The sequence below is a fragment of the Perognathus longimembris genome, chromosome 22, assembly GCF_023159225.1.
Source record: "Perognathus longimembris pacificus isolate PPM17 chromosome 22, ASM2315922v1, whole genome shotgun sequence".
Lineage (NCBI taxonomy): Eukaryota > Metazoa > Chordata > Mammalia > Rodentia > Heteromyidae > Perognathus > Perognathus longimembris.
Window position 1 is genome coordinate 25,221,117 of NC_063182.1, and position 20,151 is coordinate 25,241,267.

Genomic DNA, 20,151 nt, shown 5'->3' on the forward strand with positions numbered 1-20,151 from the left:
CATATACTTAATAATTGAAGGGAAAAAAGTAGATGATTTCTCCCATCCTGACACTTAATAATTGGAATGAATCTGATACCTTTTTGTTTATTCTTGTATGCTTCCTATTGTGATAAAAATCCCTCCACCCTTGGACCCCATTACATTGTGGTCCCCTCCCTTGGAGGGACCCCATTACAACACAACATTAAATTTGTGCTTTTTTTTATAATTATGTTTTAGCATCCAGTATAGTAGTATTACAACATACAACTTATTGCCCAACAAATCTCTGTAACTTTTTCATCTTGAAAAGTATAAACTCTATAACCTTAAACAACTTCTTTCCCCTCCTCACCCTCAGCCCCTAGTTGAATACTGTTATTTTCTGTTCCTGAGTTCCACTATTTTAGATACCACATGAAAGTAGAATGACTCTCCTAATCTTTTAGTGACTGGCTTATTTCATTTCGCACCTTGTCCTGCCTGATCATCCATCTTGGAGGATTTCCTACATGTTAAAATGCTGATTACCAGTTTACTGAGAATGTGTGTAATAGTGAGTGGCTATAGCCCCAGCTACTCTGGAAGCTTCAAGCAGGGGATCACTTAGGCCCAGAAGTTTCATATCATCCTGGGTATCATAGTGAGACCTTGGTGTTTTTGTTTTGTAACTTCATTATATTTTCAAACCATGTTTTATTCAACCATTCTTGTGTCTTTGTGTTTGCCTTGCATGCTACTGGAGGAAACTGATATGAAAATATATTTCCTGTGGGCCTGAGAGAAAAAAGGTGATGTCACGTTTAATTTTTCAGACTAGCTAATTAAGGCACTAACAGAAATGGAGTAGTCTTGTCTACCTTGTATTAGGTCCTAGGAAATCATTTGGTACAAGACAAGGCAAACACATATGCTTTTGTAGGCTGCCCTAATCCATTTGCCTGTAATGTTAATTTCAAATGATGTTATAAATATTCAAGTGGCCCTTGAAGAAGAAAAAAGAAAGGCTCCCCCACTCCTCTCTAGAAACAAAAAGAACTTACACATAGGTGTAAAGGGTAATTTATTTGTCTATTTATTTTAAATCAGTGACCTGCCGGGCAAACTTGTGCAAACTTGTGAATCCCAGCTATTTCAGAGGATGAGGTAGGAGGGCCAGGATTTGGTGGTCAACCTGAGCAAGATCCCATCTCAAAGGGAAAAGACAGCAGGGAGCCGGGACCACAGTGGCCCCCGTAGAGAAAGGCTTCCATTGTTGCCTTCGATCTGAAGCAGGGGAAACTATTCAAGTATTTCCAACAGAGCAATAAGGGGCCCATAATAAAGAGCTATTGACATCCCCAAGGCCGCTTATCTTAGCCTTCTCTGGGGGCCCCAACTACTGTTTCACACACTCAAAATAGATCTGCTGAGAAAAGACACAGTCCAATTTTAAAGTAGGGCAAAATAAACAAATAAACGAATAAAAACAAGAAGTACTTTAGCACAGGGTGTTGGTGAGAATTTTAATGTTTATGGAGGAGCCCCAGAGAAATCCCTGACCTGTTTTGGGACTAGAAATCATGCTTTCAACACCCCCTTCCCCCCCCCCCCCCGCCCCCGTGATTTGCACTGAAGCTGTTGGGGTCCTTTAGGGGGAGACATCAATATCTTGGACTTCAGTGTGTCATCGTGAAGGAATCTAAAGTATCCTCGCATCAACATGATATTGTTGCAGTTGGTCTGGCGACCACTACTAAATATGTAGCCATAATATATACTTTCAAATCTCCAAGTAAACTAGCACAGTTTGTTTCAGTTTTTCACCAACCTTTCCGCGTAAGGCAAACAGGCCACATATAGCTTGGAGAAGTAAATAATCCCTCCAAAAAACAAAGAGACATTAGCCAATTAATTGGTTTGTGAACAAAGCGCCTATTTTCCCCTCTGCAGGCCCATAAATGTTGCCTTCAGTCTTTCGTGAAAAAAAAAAAGTGTGATTGTGATTTTCCTCTCTCAAATACGATTTTAGAAAGCAGCTGTGGCGCACGGTGACAGATGACAGGGTAAACACTTTCGCTCAAGGCCAGGAGGGAGCAAAACGGAATTGCTGAAGCCGCACACGGGCTAGACAGAATCCCCCGTTTGGCTCAGGCCCCTTTTTTTCCCTCTCGTGTTCCAGGGTGCGCGCGGGGGCCTCGGGCCCCACCCCGCTTTCCGGGCTCCGGTTACAGCCCTTGGAGTTGAGCAAACTTGCTGCGGGCGGGCGGGCGGGCGGGTGGGGGGGGGGGCGGCCGCTCGCGGGCTCTGCCTGCTATTGAACGATTGCGATTCCGCGGCGCGGGCGCCGGCCGCTCCTTTGTATCCGGCTGCGGCCACTCGGACTTGGGGACCTGGGCAGGCAGCGCGTCCCCCACGTCCGCCGGACTCGGGGAGCCGGCACGTGTGGGGCCGGGCCCGCCGAGGGGCGGGGGCGCGGCCTTTTTTCTTTTTCTTTTTTTCCCCTCCCACCGAGTGTGGCAGGAGGAGGAGAAAGGAGTAGGAGGAGGGGCAGCGGCAGCTGTGGGAGGCGACAGCTGCCCCGCCGAGGAGGCGCGGCGCCGAGGGGCAGCGGTCATCCGAATCCACTCGGGCTTGAAGTCCTGCCCCGCGCCCGGCCGCCCTCGGAAGGGGGCCGCCCGCCCTGTCCCCGGGCACTCCTTGATCGCTCGTCCGTGCGCTCCCCCCACCACCCCCGCCCGGGCTCCCCCCGGTCCCCGGCCCGCTCGCTCGCTGGCTCTCCGGGCTCGGGCTCTGCGTCGGCCGCGCCGCGGTGGAGGCGCGCGAGGGGGATGAGCACATTGCGGGTAAATACGCCGCCCTCGCCGCCGCCGCCGCCGGGCTCCGCGACACGGTGAGGGAGCGAGTGGCTGCTATTCGCCGGGTCGCCGCCTCACCCTCGCCTTGGAGATCATGTAGGTACCGCCGTCCGGCCATTGTCTCCAGCCCGAGCGCGCGCCGTGCGCCCCGGGGCGAGGGGACGGGGTGCCCACCCGGGCGGCGCGCGGCCCCCCGCACTTCCTGTTCCGTGCAAAGTGATGGGCGCGCTCGCCGCGGCTCTCCTCCTCGCCCCCGCGGCCCCCTTCTCTGTCCCTGCAGGTCCATTCACATCGTGGCGCTGGGGAACGAGGGCGACGCGTTCCACCAGGACAATCGGCCGTCGGGGCTCATCCGCACCTACCTGGGGAGAAGCCCTCTGGTCTCCGGGGACGAAAGCAGCTTGTTGCTGAACGCGACCGGCACGGTGGCGCGGCCGGTGTTCACCGAGTACCAGGCCAGTGCGTTTGGGAACGTCAAGCTCGTGGTTCACGACTGTCCCGTCTGGGTAAGCGGCGGCGGCCCGCGGCCCGGGGCTGGGAACGCGTCCCCCGGCCCCCCGCTTCCATCCCCGGGGACCCTCGGCGTTAAGTCGAGTTTTTAAACTTTTTTTTTTAAGTACTATTTATCTGGTCCTTTGTTTCTTCGGGCGAGGGTTTGGGAAGAGTGAGAACGGTAAGGTTAGGAAGTCCCCGTGAGAATACAGAGCCTTTACACCTTCCCGACTGTAGGTTGTCCCTAGGTAAAGAGCCGATTGCTGTGTGTGTCACCCCCAGGGGACGGGCTCACCGAGTTCCACTTGCGGAGAGCGTTGTGTTCTGTTTGTTTTTGGCCCCCCCTCGCCCCACACCCAGTGCCTCTCCTGTGTTCTATAAATAAAGCTCTCTTATAGCTCAACACAAAAATACTTTTCACCGGGACACTGCAGCAATGGAAGGAAGGGAGAGAAAAAGACAGGGACCAAGATTAATGTTTAAATACACATTTGTAACACTGTTAAACCTCTGAAAAAATTTTCAGTAGTGGTTTGGTTTTGTTTTGTTTTGTTTTTCAATAACACAAACGCTTCTCAGATATTAGCTGTTTATTTGTAGTGATCTGAAATGAGAAATTTTACTAATGTTGAGAATTTAAAAAATCTCTTAAGATTTGTGGTAATTGAAATGATAGAAAAGTTGACAAGTCTTAGATTGATTCTGGAGTGTCTGGTCAAAGGACGAAGGAGTCTGTTCTTTAACACACAAAAGTATTTTCAGTAGGCCTTGTTATTCTATTTCAAATGTTTTTACTTAACCTAACTTGAAAGCATCCTCCTGTTTATTGGTATTGGAGTTACTTATATTTTGGCAGAAGACTGATTTTTCTTTTTCAAGAAAAAACTGTGTGAAAAAAATACAAGTTGTCATTGGGATGTGAGATTTTGCTCTTTTCCCCCTCCCCTCTCTCTCTCTGGTAGGTTTTACTTTGTGGTTGTTTTGTTAACTTTTTTTTTTTTTTATCTTTTAGTGCTCCTTATAGGTCTTGAACTCTGGGCCGGGGCACTGTTCATGTATTTCTTTTGCTCAGGGCTAGCACTCTGTTACTTGAGCCACAGCTCTACTAATAATTTAGTGGAGATAAGAGTCCCACGGCCTTTTCTGCCCTAGCTGTCTTCAAACTACTAGCCTCAGATCTCAGCCTCCTGAGTAGGGCTGATCGCAGGCATGAGCCACCAGCACCTGCCTGTTTTGTTTACTTTCAAAATGGATTTTAAAAAATGGATCATCACTATCAGGAGATAACATGTTTCAAACAAAACATATAGAACGTACCTAGAAGAGTTTCTTATGTAACAATTGGAGCATACAAATTTTCAGCTAAAGAAAGGTTGTGTTCGTGTGCTAAACTAAATTAAAACCATTCAGTGTCAGGGATGCAGTTGAGCCCTTGAGCCTGAAGTAGTATTGAGCCAGAAGTATTATTCATGGAGAACTTGCTAGCTATCAGGAGTCTGTGCCTAACAAAGACCACACTCCTTTTACTCTGGGTCTTCATTATAAAAGCCAGAAAACCAACTTGTTCTACACACTGTTGAACAAAATGTGTAGTGAATAGGGTAAATAAATGTAGAGGAAAGCAAGTAAGCCAAATTGAAAGGTTAGGGTTGCTTTTCCTGTTTTTAATTAGTATTTTTCTGTTTAAGTTAGCAAAAAATCATGCTTATGCTCCTTTGTGTTGTGTATAGTGAAATGAAATCTTCCAAATGGATCAGACAAACCTTTGTAGACTGGAATTTGCCCATACAGTGGTTGTTTGATTTATTAAGCTAGTAATTATACTGTATAGCTTGACGCTGGTGGTATCTGAGTCTAATTTTTTTTAAATCAAGTATAATTTTCTAGGTTTAACACATCTCTTCAGACATAGTAAGATTACATTTACAAGTGCTTTGATTCTCTAAGTAATAGTAATGCCAAAGGAGATAGTAAAGTTGAGTATATTAGTGGCATACACTCCATATATCAGTATCAAATTAATTAACAGAGTAAATAAAGCAAAGGATTTTGTTACCAAAAGGGTGTGATTTTGCATTCTCACCTTTTCATTTAGTGCTTCTAAGTCTTTGGTAAATCTTTCACCTTCTCTCAGCCTTATTTTCCCTCTTTAGAATAATCATCATTATCTCAGCCTACTAGAGCTGTTCTGAGAAGTAAATGAGATAGTACATGCACAAGTTCTAAAGCGTAGATGCTGGCATGAAGTAGATGCTCCAAAAGTGGTAGTTACTATAATAAAGTGTTTATTATAACACTTTAGTAGAGTCATGTATCACTTAACACTTAACAAAGGTAATTTCCTCACATGCCCATTACAATTTATACCAATATAATACAGCTGCAAAATGTAAATGCTGGTTGATGCTGTATCTGTAGCTCTATAATCAAGTAGAATAAAATTGGTATGTTGTAGACGTTCAGATTTTTTTTTAAGATGAGTTCAGTTCTCCAAATATGGCTCCAAGCATTGTGTTGTGTAATCCCCTAGAGGAAATCTGGGAACTGATTTACAGAGGGTGGGAGAATTTTTATTTTCTTCATAATTCTAGAAACCAATGGAACATTTTCTCTTTGACATAACTGTTGCTGCCTTGGAGTTGGAATAAGAAAGTTGTACTTCCCTTCCCAAGTTATTTTCTATGGATCCATAGCCTTATTCTGGCTCTTTGCCTTAGAACTTGGCACTTTTTAAGAAATGTGCTTCAAATTCATTAGATGTAGCTCATTATTAAGTACTTCTTTTTTTTACCTACTCCTTTTTTTGCATGTGCAATCATGTTATTTATTCATTTCACATTTCTAGATATTTTCCTTTCTACCAAAAATAATTGATTAAAAGCAGTGAGGTGAATGTTCACAATTTTTTTTGTATACAAAATTCAAAGCCCCGATTTGTATTATGCATAAAAGCATTTAAAGTCTTTATATCCTCAGTACCATAGAGTTGATGATATCTAAACCCATCCCTTTCCTAAGACATTTCTCCTTAAAGTTCCCTCTTTCCTTTATGCCTTTCCAGTAACTAGAGTCTTGATTTATTTGGAATGTGGAAAACAGTTATATTTATTGTCTCAGAGGTGGTGACTCCTTCCTATTGATCCCATTTAGAGTTTTGAATTCTGTATATGTGACTTTACCTTTTTGTTGTTATCCTTACATAGTCTGTTCTACTTGTAGACTTTGGATTTGAATGCTGTACTATACAGTTGAAAGTGAAGTTTTATGCTTTAGGATTTGGAAATTAGGGTAGAGTATGTAGTGGGAAGTGTTTACTTGTCCTTGAACTGTGTCCATGTTTCATCTCTACCCAACCCCATGTACTCCGTCAAGTTCAGTCCTTTGCTCTTTGGTGTTGATAGTTCACTTTGCCTTTCTTCTGGCTCTTTAAAATTTCTTCAAGAGTGTTCTACTTTTTACTTCCTGTGGAATAATCATGTCTAAAATTCTGCAGTGTGCTTGTTGAGAGATGGACAGGTGAGGAGGAATAGAGAATAGGGAGATATTGGTGAGAAGAAGCTCAGCAAGAGAGCATTGTTGTGTAACACTGTTTCTGAAGTTTCCATCACAGGATAAGAGCTCTGTCACCTAGATCTTGATTGACTTCTTAAAACACTATTAACCCTATTTTGAACTCATGTGTCAATGTGCAAACTTGCACAGTGCAATAGTTTTGTCCTGTTTCCATAATTCAGCTTTATTACATTCTTTGAAGTGTATACCAAAGGTTGAACGAAGGACAAAGAATGATCAGTAGTTAACTAGTAGCTACTTGAGCATATTTGACGATGAAATTGAGATAAGAATTTTTTTTTGCACACTAGTATTTGGATATGAATTATACACACACTGTATACAAATACATGCAACATATAGACATATGTGTACAAATATATATGCAAAATATACACACACAAATAATCATACATATACAAATATACGTGTACAAGTATATATACATACAAATATACATAAATACATATATGTGTAAATATATGTGTGTGTGTGTGTTAGTCCTTGTACTTGAATTAAGGCCATGAGTGCAGTCCTAAGTAAAAAATTCTTACTCTGCCACTCAAGCCACAGCTCCATTTCTGGCTTTTTGCTGCTTAATTGGAGATAAAAGCCTGCCTAGACTAGCTTCAAATTCCAATCCTTAGATCTCAGCCTCCTGAGTAACTAGGATTGTAGGCATGAGCCACTAGCACTTGGCTTTAAAATTATTTTTAAAGCATCAAAGCACCAAACTTTATGGAGCAGGTTCTATAACCCAATTCTAAATACAACTGTTATCAACTTCAAAAGAAAAATTATACAACTGGAAAGCTTATATTGAGTTGTTAATGTAGAAACAAAATACATGAATTGTAAATATACTGCTTCTCATGTTAACATGTTGTAAACCATAGAGGTTTTATAGAGGGATATTCTCCCCACCCTGCTAAATGTACTACATATACACAGTATAAAGCTGAAAAGTACATGTGAATTTTTCAAGTATGAATAAAATATATGGAACACCACAAAATTCACAGTGTATGGCAATTCAAAGCACTAAAATACCCTACAGGCTCTAAGTGGGTCACTGAATTTCTCTGAAGTACCATTACTCATACCAGAGCTCTGTGTCTAATTCTATAATATTAGGTTTTTGAGGTTTTGAGGTGAAAACAATGCAACTTTAAAACAAAGTGCTCATTGAAGTACGGATATCTGAAGAATTCCTCAAATATATTGTTTAGCTAGTACAGTCTTATATAAGCTAAATGAATAACAAATTTAAAAAATAGTATTACTAGCATTGGATGTTAATACATTTTAAATAGTTACCTAATTAAAAATAAATTTATAGCTAGATGCTGGTGTTTTATGTCCACAATCTTAGCTTCTCAAGAGGCTGAGATTTGAGAACTGCAGCTTGGAGCCAGCCTGGGCAATCAAATCTCCAAGAGTCTTATTTCCCAACTAATCAAAAAAAGTCAGAAGTGGAAGTGTGGCTCAAGTGGTAGAGCACCATCCATGAGCAGAAAAAGCTAAATGAGAAAATCTTATCCAAATAATTAAAATAGAACAAAATATTTAAAATTACTACATTAATATGTCCTAATTGGTTTTATGATTGAAGATCACTAATGTTTGCTATTTGCATTTTGGTCTAGGACATTTTTGACAGTGATTGGTACACATCACGAAATCTAATTGGGGGCGCTGACATCATTGTGATCAAATACAATGTAAATGACAAGTTTTCATTCCATGAAGTAAAAGACAATTATATTCCAGTGATCAAAAGAGCATTAAATTCAGTTCCAGTAATCATTGCTGCTGTTGGAACTAGACAAAATGGTGAGTACATATTTTTCTTTTGTGTAATAAACATGCAAGCACCATGCTAAATCTAACAAAAGCTGACTATATTAATGATTAATACTCCAAATGGCTATGGGTACAAGTGCCTGCTCTTATTTCTTCATTTGATCTGAGTAAGACATCAAAGGAGAGGATCCTAAACTGCTGGAAATCTGATGGGTACAAAGCTGTCTTTTAAAGTGCTCTTCTACAGTAGTGAAAGAAATCAGGAACTCTGCTCTTTTCACACATGAAAGATACTAGAGTGATGTCGAGCCTTAGAAAGCTCTGTTTGACACTCTAAAGGTTGCACAGTTGAGAAGGACAGAGACAGAAGTAGGCAGAGGAGGCAGGTTTTTTAGAATGATAACAAATGAGCCGACAGCACTGAGGAGACTGAGGGAGGGAGAGGGAGGGAGTGTTGATTCTCAGGCAGATGGATTCATTTGGTTCAGGCAGTTCCAGTTCTGGTGCTGTGCATATTAATGCCAAATAGCTTGAGGCCAAGGCAGGATTCACTTGGATTTCACTGTGTTTTATTTTATGATTTTTTAAAATCATCTTTAAGTAGTTATACTGAGGGGTTTCAATTCAACATGTCAATTATGAGTATAGTGCATCCTGATCAGTGTTCCACCTTTTATCATCCCTCCTGTCCCCATGTATCCCAACCTCATCCTTCTCTTCCAGTTACCTGGTTCTGTTATTTCACATGTCCGTTCAATATTATGATTGTATTCACAGGCCCTTTCATTCTCTATTACATTATTCACCCTTTTGAACCCTAATAGAACATGTTTTAGCTTCCTGCTATTCATTTTGTGAAAATTTAAGTTAGTTGTTTAGATAAGTTACATCATTAAACTCCTCCCCTGAATACACTGTAATTTGGTCAATTTGTTTGTGGATATATGCATGTGGCTTTGTATAGGTTTTCATATATGTGTATTATTTAGATCTTTTTTAAATTTAATTTTATTGTGAAGGTGATGTACAGAGGGGTTACAGTTACATATATAAGGTAGTGAGTACATGTCTTGTTAAACTTGTTACCTCCTCCCTCATTTTTCTCCAACCTTCCCTCCTCCCCAGTCCTCACCTCCAGATTATATAGTTTGTTTACAACATATTGTCCTAACTTTTTCATATGAGACAAACATGTGCCAATGTTTTCTTTGTCTCTTTGACACTGACTTAAAGGAACCCTATTATACTGTTGGTAGGAATGTAAAGTAGTGCAACCACTGTAGAAGGTAGTTTGGAGACTCCTCCAAAAACTAAGCATAGAACTACCCTGTGCCAGGCGCTTATGGCTTACACCTCTAATCCTAGCTACTCAGGACACTAAGATCTGAGGATCATGGTTCAAACCCATCCTAAAGAGCTCAGGGACAGTGCCCAGACTCTGAGTTCAAGCCCTAAGACTGAAAACAAAACAAAACAAAACTACCCTATGATCCAGTGATATCAATCTTGGACATTTGTCCAGAAGATTATAAGTCAGGATATAGCAAAGACACCTGTACACTCATGTTCATTACTGCACTATTCACCATAGCCAAGCTATGGTAATAGGTGAGGTACTCTACAAGGGCTGAATGAATCAAGAAAATGTGGTAGTGAGATATATTATAGGGAAATAGATGGACCTGGAAAAAGTATGTTAAGTAAGCAAGTCAGGCTTACAGAGATTTGGGGTATTTCAGAGATATTCTTAGTGATATTTTATTAGTAAAGTGGTCTTTAAAATTTCATTATTATTCATTTATTTTTGTTTTAACTTTTATTGAGACATAGGAAAGTTAGAGATGTAGAGTTTACAATTTTTTTGTTTGTTTGTTTGCCAGTACTGGGCCTTAAACTGAGGGCCTGGGCAATATCCCTGAGCTTTTTAGCTGAAGACTAGCACTCTGCCACTTGGGCCACAGCTCCACTTCAGCTCTGTTGGTAGTTAATTGGAGATAAGAGTCTCACAGACTTTCCTGCCCACCTGGCTTCCAACTTGGAACCTCAGATCTCTGCTTCCTGACTAGCTAGGATTACAATGGTAACCTGGCTGAATTCAGTTATCTCAAGGACAGGTGTTTTTTTTTTTTTTTTTTAAACTTATCCACATATCAATATATCTGTCACGCAGATAAAAGTAGAATATCTATCCCAGCAGTCCAGAAGGCTCTCTTAGGCCTCTTTTCCGGGTAATAACACATTTCTTAGAGATAACCACTACTCTGACCTCTTAATAACAGATCAGTTTTAACTATTCTTGAACTTCATACAAGCAGAATTAAGCAATTTGTGTCATGTATATGTAGTTTCCTCTTTTTAATGTTTCTAATTATTTCATTGTATGAATGAGCCATTCTCCTTTTGATGATATGTAGATCCTTTCATAGGAGTGGAATAGCTGGATCATAGATATTTGTTCAGTTGGTACAAATAAAGGAAGCTAGCCCTGCTGTGACCTAGTATTTTGACTACTTCCTGTTCCTGGCTATGATTCTTGAGAGCTATCCACACTTTCTGAGTCTACTTCCTATTGATCTTTAGCCTACTATAGTCTCACTTCAACTTTCACATTGCACTAAGTTTTTACTTAGAGTTGTTAGTTATATCCTTATTTGTCAAATTTAAAATACTTTAGAAATTATTCTCTCTTTAGAATTATTCAAACCTTCTGTTTAAAAAACTACTCTTTCTTGGGTGTTTTTTTTCCAATTGTCTGTCTGATCTACTGGTCCTTTCACAAGTACCAGTGTGTTATGTGTTGTTTCCAGTGTTCCATCCTTTGGCTTTATCTCTTGACGCATTTAACTCAGATCACAAAAATAATGCTAATCATTTATACATAAAAAGAAAATACTTGTAATGAGAAGAGAAAGTACCACAAATTATCATTTTTATTTTTATAGTTATTATAAGGGTGATGTACATTTCTTTTTGGACAGTGTCACCTATTTTCCTCACTTGCTTCCAGTTTTCCCCCTCCCATCCCCACCCACAAGTTGTACAGTTCATTTTCAACATAGTGTCTAGTGAATATCACTGAGTACTACTACTGCACTGGTTACCCTTTGACCTCCCATTTCTGTGCCCCTCCCTTTACCCTCTGAAAGACAGATAAATGAACAAACAAGGCAAAAAGAAAACAACAAAGAAAACCTGTTATTTCCATTTCCTGGAGCTCATTTCAATAAATATTATTTTGTTTAATTTTTATTCAAGCAACCAAAAGCTGCAAATTAGCACTTTTTTCTGCATTTCCCTTTTGGCTGTGAAGTCTTGTGACCACCTCTTCATCATACCTGCCACTTTGTGATCGTTCCTGTGCAGAGAAGAGAATAATAGTCTGTTTTGCTTTCAGTCCCTTCGCTCTCCGTTGGCTGGCGTTGTTAGTGTTTCAGCTCAGCATCTCTGAGGCCCAGGCAGTCTGCACTGCAGGAGGCGGAAGCATTTCTGAAAGTCATTCCTGTAGGAACACAGTTATCAGCACTTACCTGCACAAGGGCAAGCCATGAGTAACAGCTTTTAAAACCGAAAGTGCAATTTTCCCTTAGTGGCTTCTGGCAACTTCAGAGCCGCCTGCCTGATACAAGGCAAATGGAGCTAGAGTAGAAAGAGGCAGTGATCTTAACCGATTATAACGAAAACATTTTATTTATTTATTTATTTGGGCCAGTCCTGGGGCTTGGACTCAGGGCCTGAGCACTGTGCCTGGCTTCTTCTTGCTCAAGGCTAGCACTCTGCCACTTGAGCCACAGCGCCACTTCTGGCCATTTTCTGTATATGTGGTGCTGGGGAATTGAACCCAGGGCCTCATGTATACGAGGCAAGCACTCTTGCCACTAGGCCATATCCCCAGCCCTGAAAACACCTTATTTTGAAAAAATATTCTTAAATAAATAACAGTGACGAACACAAGCTATTTTGACATTTGCAAATCACGTCTTACTACTAAATTCCTTTCTTCCACTATTAATTAAAAGAACTATTACTTAATAGTAGTTGGTGTTGTTTCAATATTGAATAAGACCATTTTTGTTGCACACGCTGCATAGTGAATATATCATAGTAGTAAATTTTTCACTTGTTTGAAAAAAGCCTATTTTGCAACTTTTACAGAAGCATATGACCACCTGAGAGAATTTATTGTCCCTGTTCCCCAGGGCTTTGGGAAGAAGGTGAAAGGAAAGGGTCTTGAAACTTGAGATGTGTCAGCTTCATGATAAACTGGCCTCTGGCCTCCTATTATTGGCTTGCCTCTTTCTCAAATAAATTCTCAGAATAAACATGAATACAAGTCAGATCATGACACTAAATGCTTGAGTTCCTTAGGGGCTTCCTTCTCACTAACTTTTCTTTTGCTGACTTTTAATTTCAAACCTAAGCAGGATGAATAAAAAAACCTGAAAACTCCAGTGATTTTCTTTCTGTCTACACCATAAACAGTTTCCTTCTGGAAATAATTTTCTTTCTTTTCACTCCCAGAACTTTCTTTTAGAATCATATGGCTCAAAATTTATTTTCTAAGCTCAACATGTTATTATCTATTTTTCTGATTATTCTCTCAGATAATACTAGTGTTTGCTCTAGAAGGAATCTTTAGAGACTAGCTCCAGTCAGTTTTTAAGTCCTTTCTTATTTTTCCGTATAAAATGTTCAGAGCTCACCTGAGAATTTTGCCCATCCCTGCCCTTTGCTCAGTTCCTCTTCACCAAGATGGACGCCTGGGAACCACCATCCAGGCTGTCCGGGTCTCACTACTTACTGTTTGTTCCACTGCTTACTCATCCTTTTAAGGAAAAGAATTGAGCCAAGGGAGAGAAGGAGGGAGGGAGGGAGGAACGAAAGAAAAAGGAAAGAAAGAGAGAAGGGTAGGAAAGGGGGAGGGGGAGGGAGGGAGAGGGGGGAAACGTGTATTCAGAGGTTCCTTTTGAGCCCATTACTCAAATACAGTATTAGTCTCTCACTTCACTAAGGATCTGTAGCTCCTTCTAGACACTTACCAGGCACATTTCCCTATGTCTTACCTGTTGGGAAAATGGAGGAGAATGGAAAAGGAATAGGCTGGACTCGATCCTCAACTGGCCAGGACTGTTAATTGAGGAACAGTGAGGGGCACAGACCTTCCCTTGGGATTGGAGGTTGTGCTTCTGACTGGGTTTTGGGGTGGGCTTATATAGGGTTTAACAAAGAAATAGCAAACAAAATGGGTTATGGTCCTGGGGTGACGTCCTTGACCAGCCCCACAGTGGAATGCTCCACCTGGGGTGAGGGGCTATTGTCCCTTGGGGACCAAGGGTGGTATCTTTGGCCCAGCCCAGATAGGAACTGCCTGAGGACAGGCATGTGGTCAAGCTTGTCTTGCTTGATCTTGGGGAATAAGGCTGGAGTCAATCCTTCATATTCCATCTTATATACATAGAAAGAATGGGCCTAGAAGGGAGAGGCAAGTCCTTCATATAGGATCTTTGGATACATAAAAAAAAAGTGCTGAGAGGGGAGAAACATGGAGTTAGGAGAACAAAGCAGATTCCCATCATTACCTACCTGACACAGTAACTCCATCTGTGAAAGTCGCTGCCTCCTGACTTCAGAAATCATCTAGACTTATAGAGAGGCTTCTGGATAACTCCTCTGATGTTCATATCTTTCTTTTCTATTTCTGACCTTTCCTTTTTTCTTCTCTCTTTCCCTTCTTTCCACTTTGTTGTTGAGACAGTGTTACAGTGTAGTCCACACCAGCTAGGAACTTTGTAACCTTCTGCCTCAGCCTTCCTAGTGCTGGGATTACAGAGATCTCTTTATTTCTTTTTGTTGCTTTGTCCTTGGCCTCTTTTTTTTTTTTTTAACAGCTCATATATTAGTTCTGCTGGATCTGTTCTGTCACTCTGCTTGATTAAAATTTTAATTTCAACATCTTTTCATACTTAAGATTTCTAATTGGATCTTTCATAACTTCTTGTTCCTGTCTTAAGAATACAATATTTTTTAACTGAGAATAATTAATTCTACTTGATCATTCTATGTTGATGAATATTAACTCTGACTCCGTGTAGGTATTCTGAATCTTTCCATTTGATGGTGTTTCTCAGACATTCTTAATTTGCATTCTTGTGCAACCTTTTTACCCTGATGGGACAGTTGGTACCTTCCTTTTCTTTTCCTTCTGCTCAGCTATTCTCTGGGGAATATAGTAGAAGCAGATGAAGCCATGATTGGCCTCAGTGCTTCCTTTGTTGTTCAACCAGTCTTCAGTCAGTTGCTTTTGGGCCTCCTGCTTCTTGATATCCGCTGTGTTAAGCAAAGTGTGGGGCTCCCCCGTCTTAGGACTTCTCATTCTGCTTGAGTCCTGCACTGCCTGCCTTCATTCCGTCAGGAACTCCATGTTTCTGGGTTGATTAGATCTCCTCTCTACTTTTAATGTTGTAGTCCATTCAATCCTTCCTACCTCCCACCTCCTCACTTTACCCTTTCTATGGTGTGGCCAGGATGAAAGACAGCCTTGTGAGTTTAGTTTGCCATGTTGAAAATGGAAATGAAGGTGTTTCTTTTCCTTCCTTCCTTCCTTCCTTCCTTCCTTCCTTCCTTCCTTCCTTCCTTCCTTCCTTCCTTCCTTCCTTCCTTCCCTCCCTCCCTTCCTTCTTTCCTCCCTCCCTCCCTCCCTCCCTCCCTCCCTCCCTTCCTTCCTTTTTTCCTTCTTTCCTCCTTCGCTCCCTCCCTCCCTTTCTCTCTCTCTTTCTTTTTTTTCACATCCAGGTCTCTACCTGTGCCATTTCCTATGACAGGAGTGCTTCGTATACAGCTGCTATCATATCTGCCTAGCAAACTCATAGTTATTCGTTGTTATTACCTTTTCTGTGATGCCATCCATAATCCCTACAGGCAGTTAATTTTCTTGCCTCTATTGCCATAGTAACTATGTGTACCTTTATTTAAGTACTTATTATATTATGTTGCTCATGTGGGCAGTCATGTCTGTCTTGGTTCAGTTGCCTGTGTGTCCCTTTTATCTTTACATCTTTATGTCCCTGTTGCTTGATGTGTGGTAGGGCCTCTAAACATTTGTTTAATGAGGGAATGAATGGCTTTACGAATAATCTAAGTGGAAAGAATCAATTTCACTAACAAGTTAAATTTTATTTACCATATAAGATGTGATTAAAAGGTAATTACAGATGTAAATCTGGCCATTTAACTTGAGGATCTTCATTATTGTATCCTTCCTCCCTGCCCTATTTCTTGTAAACTTGTAACTCTTTCTAGAAATTATTCAGCAAATGTAATCAGTTTCATTTCTTTCTTCAGTTGAGTCTGTATGTATGTGTATTATTATTTATCTATATCTGTCTATATGTAGTGTTGTTTTTAAGGCAGAGTCTATCTGTGTAACCAAGCTGGCTGTACAAACTTTGTAAATACCCAGCACTTCTGAGGTTGGCCTCCTGCAGTCTTCCTCCCTCAGCCTCCAAATGCTGGGATTCCAGGGCTATTTCATATAGTTCAGCCTTGTCTCATATATTTTTGACAAGCTTGAATATGTGAATATCCTTATCGTAGTTAGCTCTAAAGAGATTTTCAGCTTTTACGAAACAGTGAATCTATTTTTAAAGGAAAATTATTTGCAAAATGTTTCAAGGATGTTTTCATATACTTAAACTTCGGAAGATGGGCTTTCTACCTGTAAGGTTTTTGTTTTTTCTTAATTCTTAATAGAGCTTGGCATATTACTAAGCTAGAAGTTTTGAAAAGAATTTCTAAAACTTTTGTGCAGTGGCAACATTCTAAGAATCACTGTTCAATGTCCCAAAGCCTCTCCTTTGAAAACTTATGCCCTTTATTTGAATGCCAGAGTCAATTTTGTTTCCTGCTTTGTTAAGGAAAAAGGACTACAATGTTAACTAGAAATATAGCCATGACCCACTATGACCTGGAGGAATCCGCTTAAAGTGATTTTGCTCCCTCAGATCTTTGTTGATAAAATGCTTAGGGTAAATTTATTTAATACAAAACCATTTTGTTGGTTCTTCTGCTATAACCAAGTCAAGGCAGATTTTAACTTAGAACCTTTGATTATGTAGCTTTTTGATGTGCACAAGGATGTAAGGTGGTTCTGAAGAGACTTACGAGATATTAAAATAAAAGTCTCTGAAGAAGTTTTGAAAAAATGTTTTACAATTTAGATAAAAAGCAGATAATGGAGACACAACTAACAGAATCTATTAGGACTATACATGTGTGTAAACAGAAAGATAAGTTTCTGTGAGATTGAATTATATCTCAAGTAGTTGAGGGCCAGCCTAGCAAAATATGAGGTAATAAGTTTAAACCTCAGTACCGCTATAAAAATTAAATGTCTTTAATAACATCAATAAATAGACGCACCATGGGAAAAAACCCTACTCAATTCGTTTTAACCTAAAGCTAGTTTTACTTGGTCCTAAAATCACAATGGTCTGTTGACAATTATTTTATATTATGGTCATTTGATTTTTCACTTGGAACACTGACTTGGCTTAATTTTTGTCCAGAAATCAAGCTTAATAAGATGATCTGCCCACTCACCCCATTCCTTCAATATAAGAAGACTTTTGTAGACTTAACAAGGCTTCTGTCTTCAGAAAAATCAAAGCTTTGTAAAGAAGGTTTTGTAAGGAATGAGAAATTCTGACGTGAGGTTTTTTCATGATACACTAATTTCTTCATGAAAACTTTGCTCCAAACCTAAAATGATCTGGGAAAAAGTAAAAAGCAAAGACTCAGATTAGAATTTATGGCATAATTAAAGAAGCCAAATTTAAATTTTAAATTATTGTATCTTTGGAACTGATTCTTCACTCACATTTTTGTTCTCTCCTTTGATGCTACTTTTGTTTATCAGATAGAACAAGTTTTATTATTGTTTCTGTCTTGCATAATTTAGAAGACTTGAATAAGCCATGTGACCACTCTGAAAAGCAGTTTTCATCTCTGTAAAAATGAGGGGTGTGAATACATAGTTTCTGAGCTCTAAAATGCATCCCAGGAGTCATGTGTGTGCACATACATAATATGTGATTACACACATAGTATGCACGTATGATAAACATCCTTACTATAAACCCCGATATGTACAAATAAGTGCTCTACCAATATGGAGTAGATAACAAGTTTTGCACACCTGTGGGTAGTTGCTCCAATGCTCTTTCAGAGACACTATTTAACCCCTTTGTTAACCAGGACTGTCAATTGATGGTGCTTAGCTGAGTGCCTTTCAGTGCCTTTTATTCATTGTCCTCCATGGATGGGAGTTGCTCAAGATTATGTGCTCATCTAATTTCTAGCCATATAGGAAGAAGGTACAGAGGCCTTGCTTCCTTCTTTCATGAGAAGAGCAACTCTGAAATAGCTGCTAAGTTTTGTAGGGTGAGCTGCAGTCTATGATCAGCTACGTCGCAGTTCAAGTTTTTTCTTCTACCCAGACTCATGTATTTCTCATTGCCTAGAAGATTTCTTTTCAAGATCATTCATCCCACATTTAAGGTTAATGTACACTACTCTCCAACTCAGAGCTGTGTTGCTCAGGGAAGTCACCCTGTAAGGACATGCATTTCTAGAGATAACTTAACCCTCTTTGACTTCCTGCCCTTTTGAATGTGGCACATCTGGTGTGTTGGTGGTGAAACAGCTAAGTGTTGAATATGGAATTGAACATATATTTTTAGCTTTAGTAGGGTGTGTTCTTATACACAAGTCAATCTACTAACCTTCCCAGCTATAAATAGGTATATAGTACCAACATCAATCTTGGGACAGTTTAATTTTGGGGTAAATACTTCTTATTCCTTCTGTAATCTTTACTCTTAAAGGACAAAGAAAAAGTGAATAATTTGGTCTCTAAAGTTGGAATGTTTTAGAGTCAAATGATTGACATAGATGAACTAATAAAAATGTACTTTATAGGAAATCTACAAAGTAGGGGTTTTTGGCCTTGCAAATGAGGTCAGATTGAAGATTTCAATAAAAAAGTATGCAGCTTATTCATATTTGGTGAATAGAGTTATATACTTAAAGTTTATTGCAAAGAAAATCCAGCCCACTGCTTTTTGTGGTTTTATGGGGAATTCATCTTTGAATTCTTTTCTACTGGCCTAGAACATTGAGGTTCAGATTGTCAAGGTTGTATAAAAGCAGCATGTCTGCTGTTCCTAGCAGGATTCGTCTATTATTATAATAGCTTTAGTAATACTGGGCGGAAACTTTAGACAGGCCGGTGCATCTGCATGGAGCCCTCCAGGGTGGACCTTACAATACCCACTGCCTGTTTTTGCATTCTTATGTTTTCTAAAATTCTGTTTATTTCCCTTGTAGTTAATGCTTGTTTATTTAGAGACTTTTCTATTCTTGATACTTTGTTGAGAGTATAGTGAATAGTGACACAGATTTAAGTTCTTAATCTTTGTTCAATGTTCAGATGACCTACGTATACTTGTTTCCTGTTTAATTTCAAAGCTCTTTGTTTTTGAATTCATTTTCTCAGAAGAATTACCTTGTACATGCCCACTGTGTACCTCGGACCGTGGGAGCTGTGTTAGTACAACAGAAGGAATCCAACTTGCTAAAGAACTGGGAGCTACTTATCTTGAATTACACAGCCTTGATGACTTCTACATAGGAAAATATTTTGGAGGAGTGGTATGTGGAAGTTTCTGTTACATATTAAGTCATTTGTCAGATTGATTCTTTGGTTGTTTTCTGAGAGCTTTACTTTTAAAGCATGACTAGTCTTAACTTTGAGAAATCAAATGAAAGCCAATAGCAATGGCTTAATGGAGGAGATTTACAATTTTTTCTTTTTTAATTAAACATTTTCTATTTATCTTATAAGATATTTTTCAGATTTTTTTACTTGTTCATTGTATATAACCAGAGCATATTTCCTTACACACTCTTGTGTGAGCTGATAGTAATCATGATGCAGCTGAGTGAACATGACAGCCTGAGACAATTGGTCCTGAAAGTTATTGGTTTTTTTTCTATTACTCAAAAAGAATGTTTTTCTTCTTTCTGTTTGCTTCAGCAAGTATATACATATTAAAATTTACACATACTAAAAATCCAACTTTACACACACTAAAGTTGTTGTAGTTCAAACATATTCTGGAAAGTGCTTCTATAAATAGCTTATTGTTGGATATGTGCGAGCCAGGGATTGCTTGCTCAGTGACAGTGGTGTTTAGTGTGTCTTGTCCATTTTGAGGCTCATCTTAACACATATTCCAAGACTATAATGTTAGGACTATGTGGTCCTTGGAGAGTGCTGTGGAGTTGTATCATTTAAGAACTGACTAACTTTGAACTCTTTCTGGCAATCCAAGAGGGACTGTATTTTAGCAGGCAAATCTCATTAATCATCCACGATAGGTGACATACCAAAGAAAATTCTATATTAAACATGAGCACTCTGGAATTGCTT

General features: G+C 39.8%; 1 protein-coding gene across 2 annotated transcripts in view; it reads left to right on the top strand.

Annotated features, from left to right (window-relative positions):
• Positions 1-2,258: 2,258 nt before the first annotated feature.
• Positions 2,259-20,151, top strand: part of Rhobtb3 (Rho related BTB domain containing 3) — a 67,207-nt gene continuing 49,314 nt past the window's right edge. Inside the window, exons 1-4 of one of the 2 annotated variants that reach the window (XM_048331088.1) lie at positions 2,259-2,915; positions 3,100-3,325; positions 8,510-8,696; positions 19,219-19,370. In XM_048331088.1, the coding sequence (XP_048187045.1) occupies positions 2,914-2,915; positions 3,100-3,325; positions 8,510-8,696; positions 19,219-19,370 (567 nt within the window). In that variant the 5' untranslated portion in view covers positions 2,259-2,913. Of the gene's footprint in view, positions 2,916-3,099; positions 3,326-8,509; positions 8,697-19,215; positions 19,371-20,151 lie in introns of both variants that reach the window. The other variant, XM_048331086.1, reaches the window with a different exon arrangement.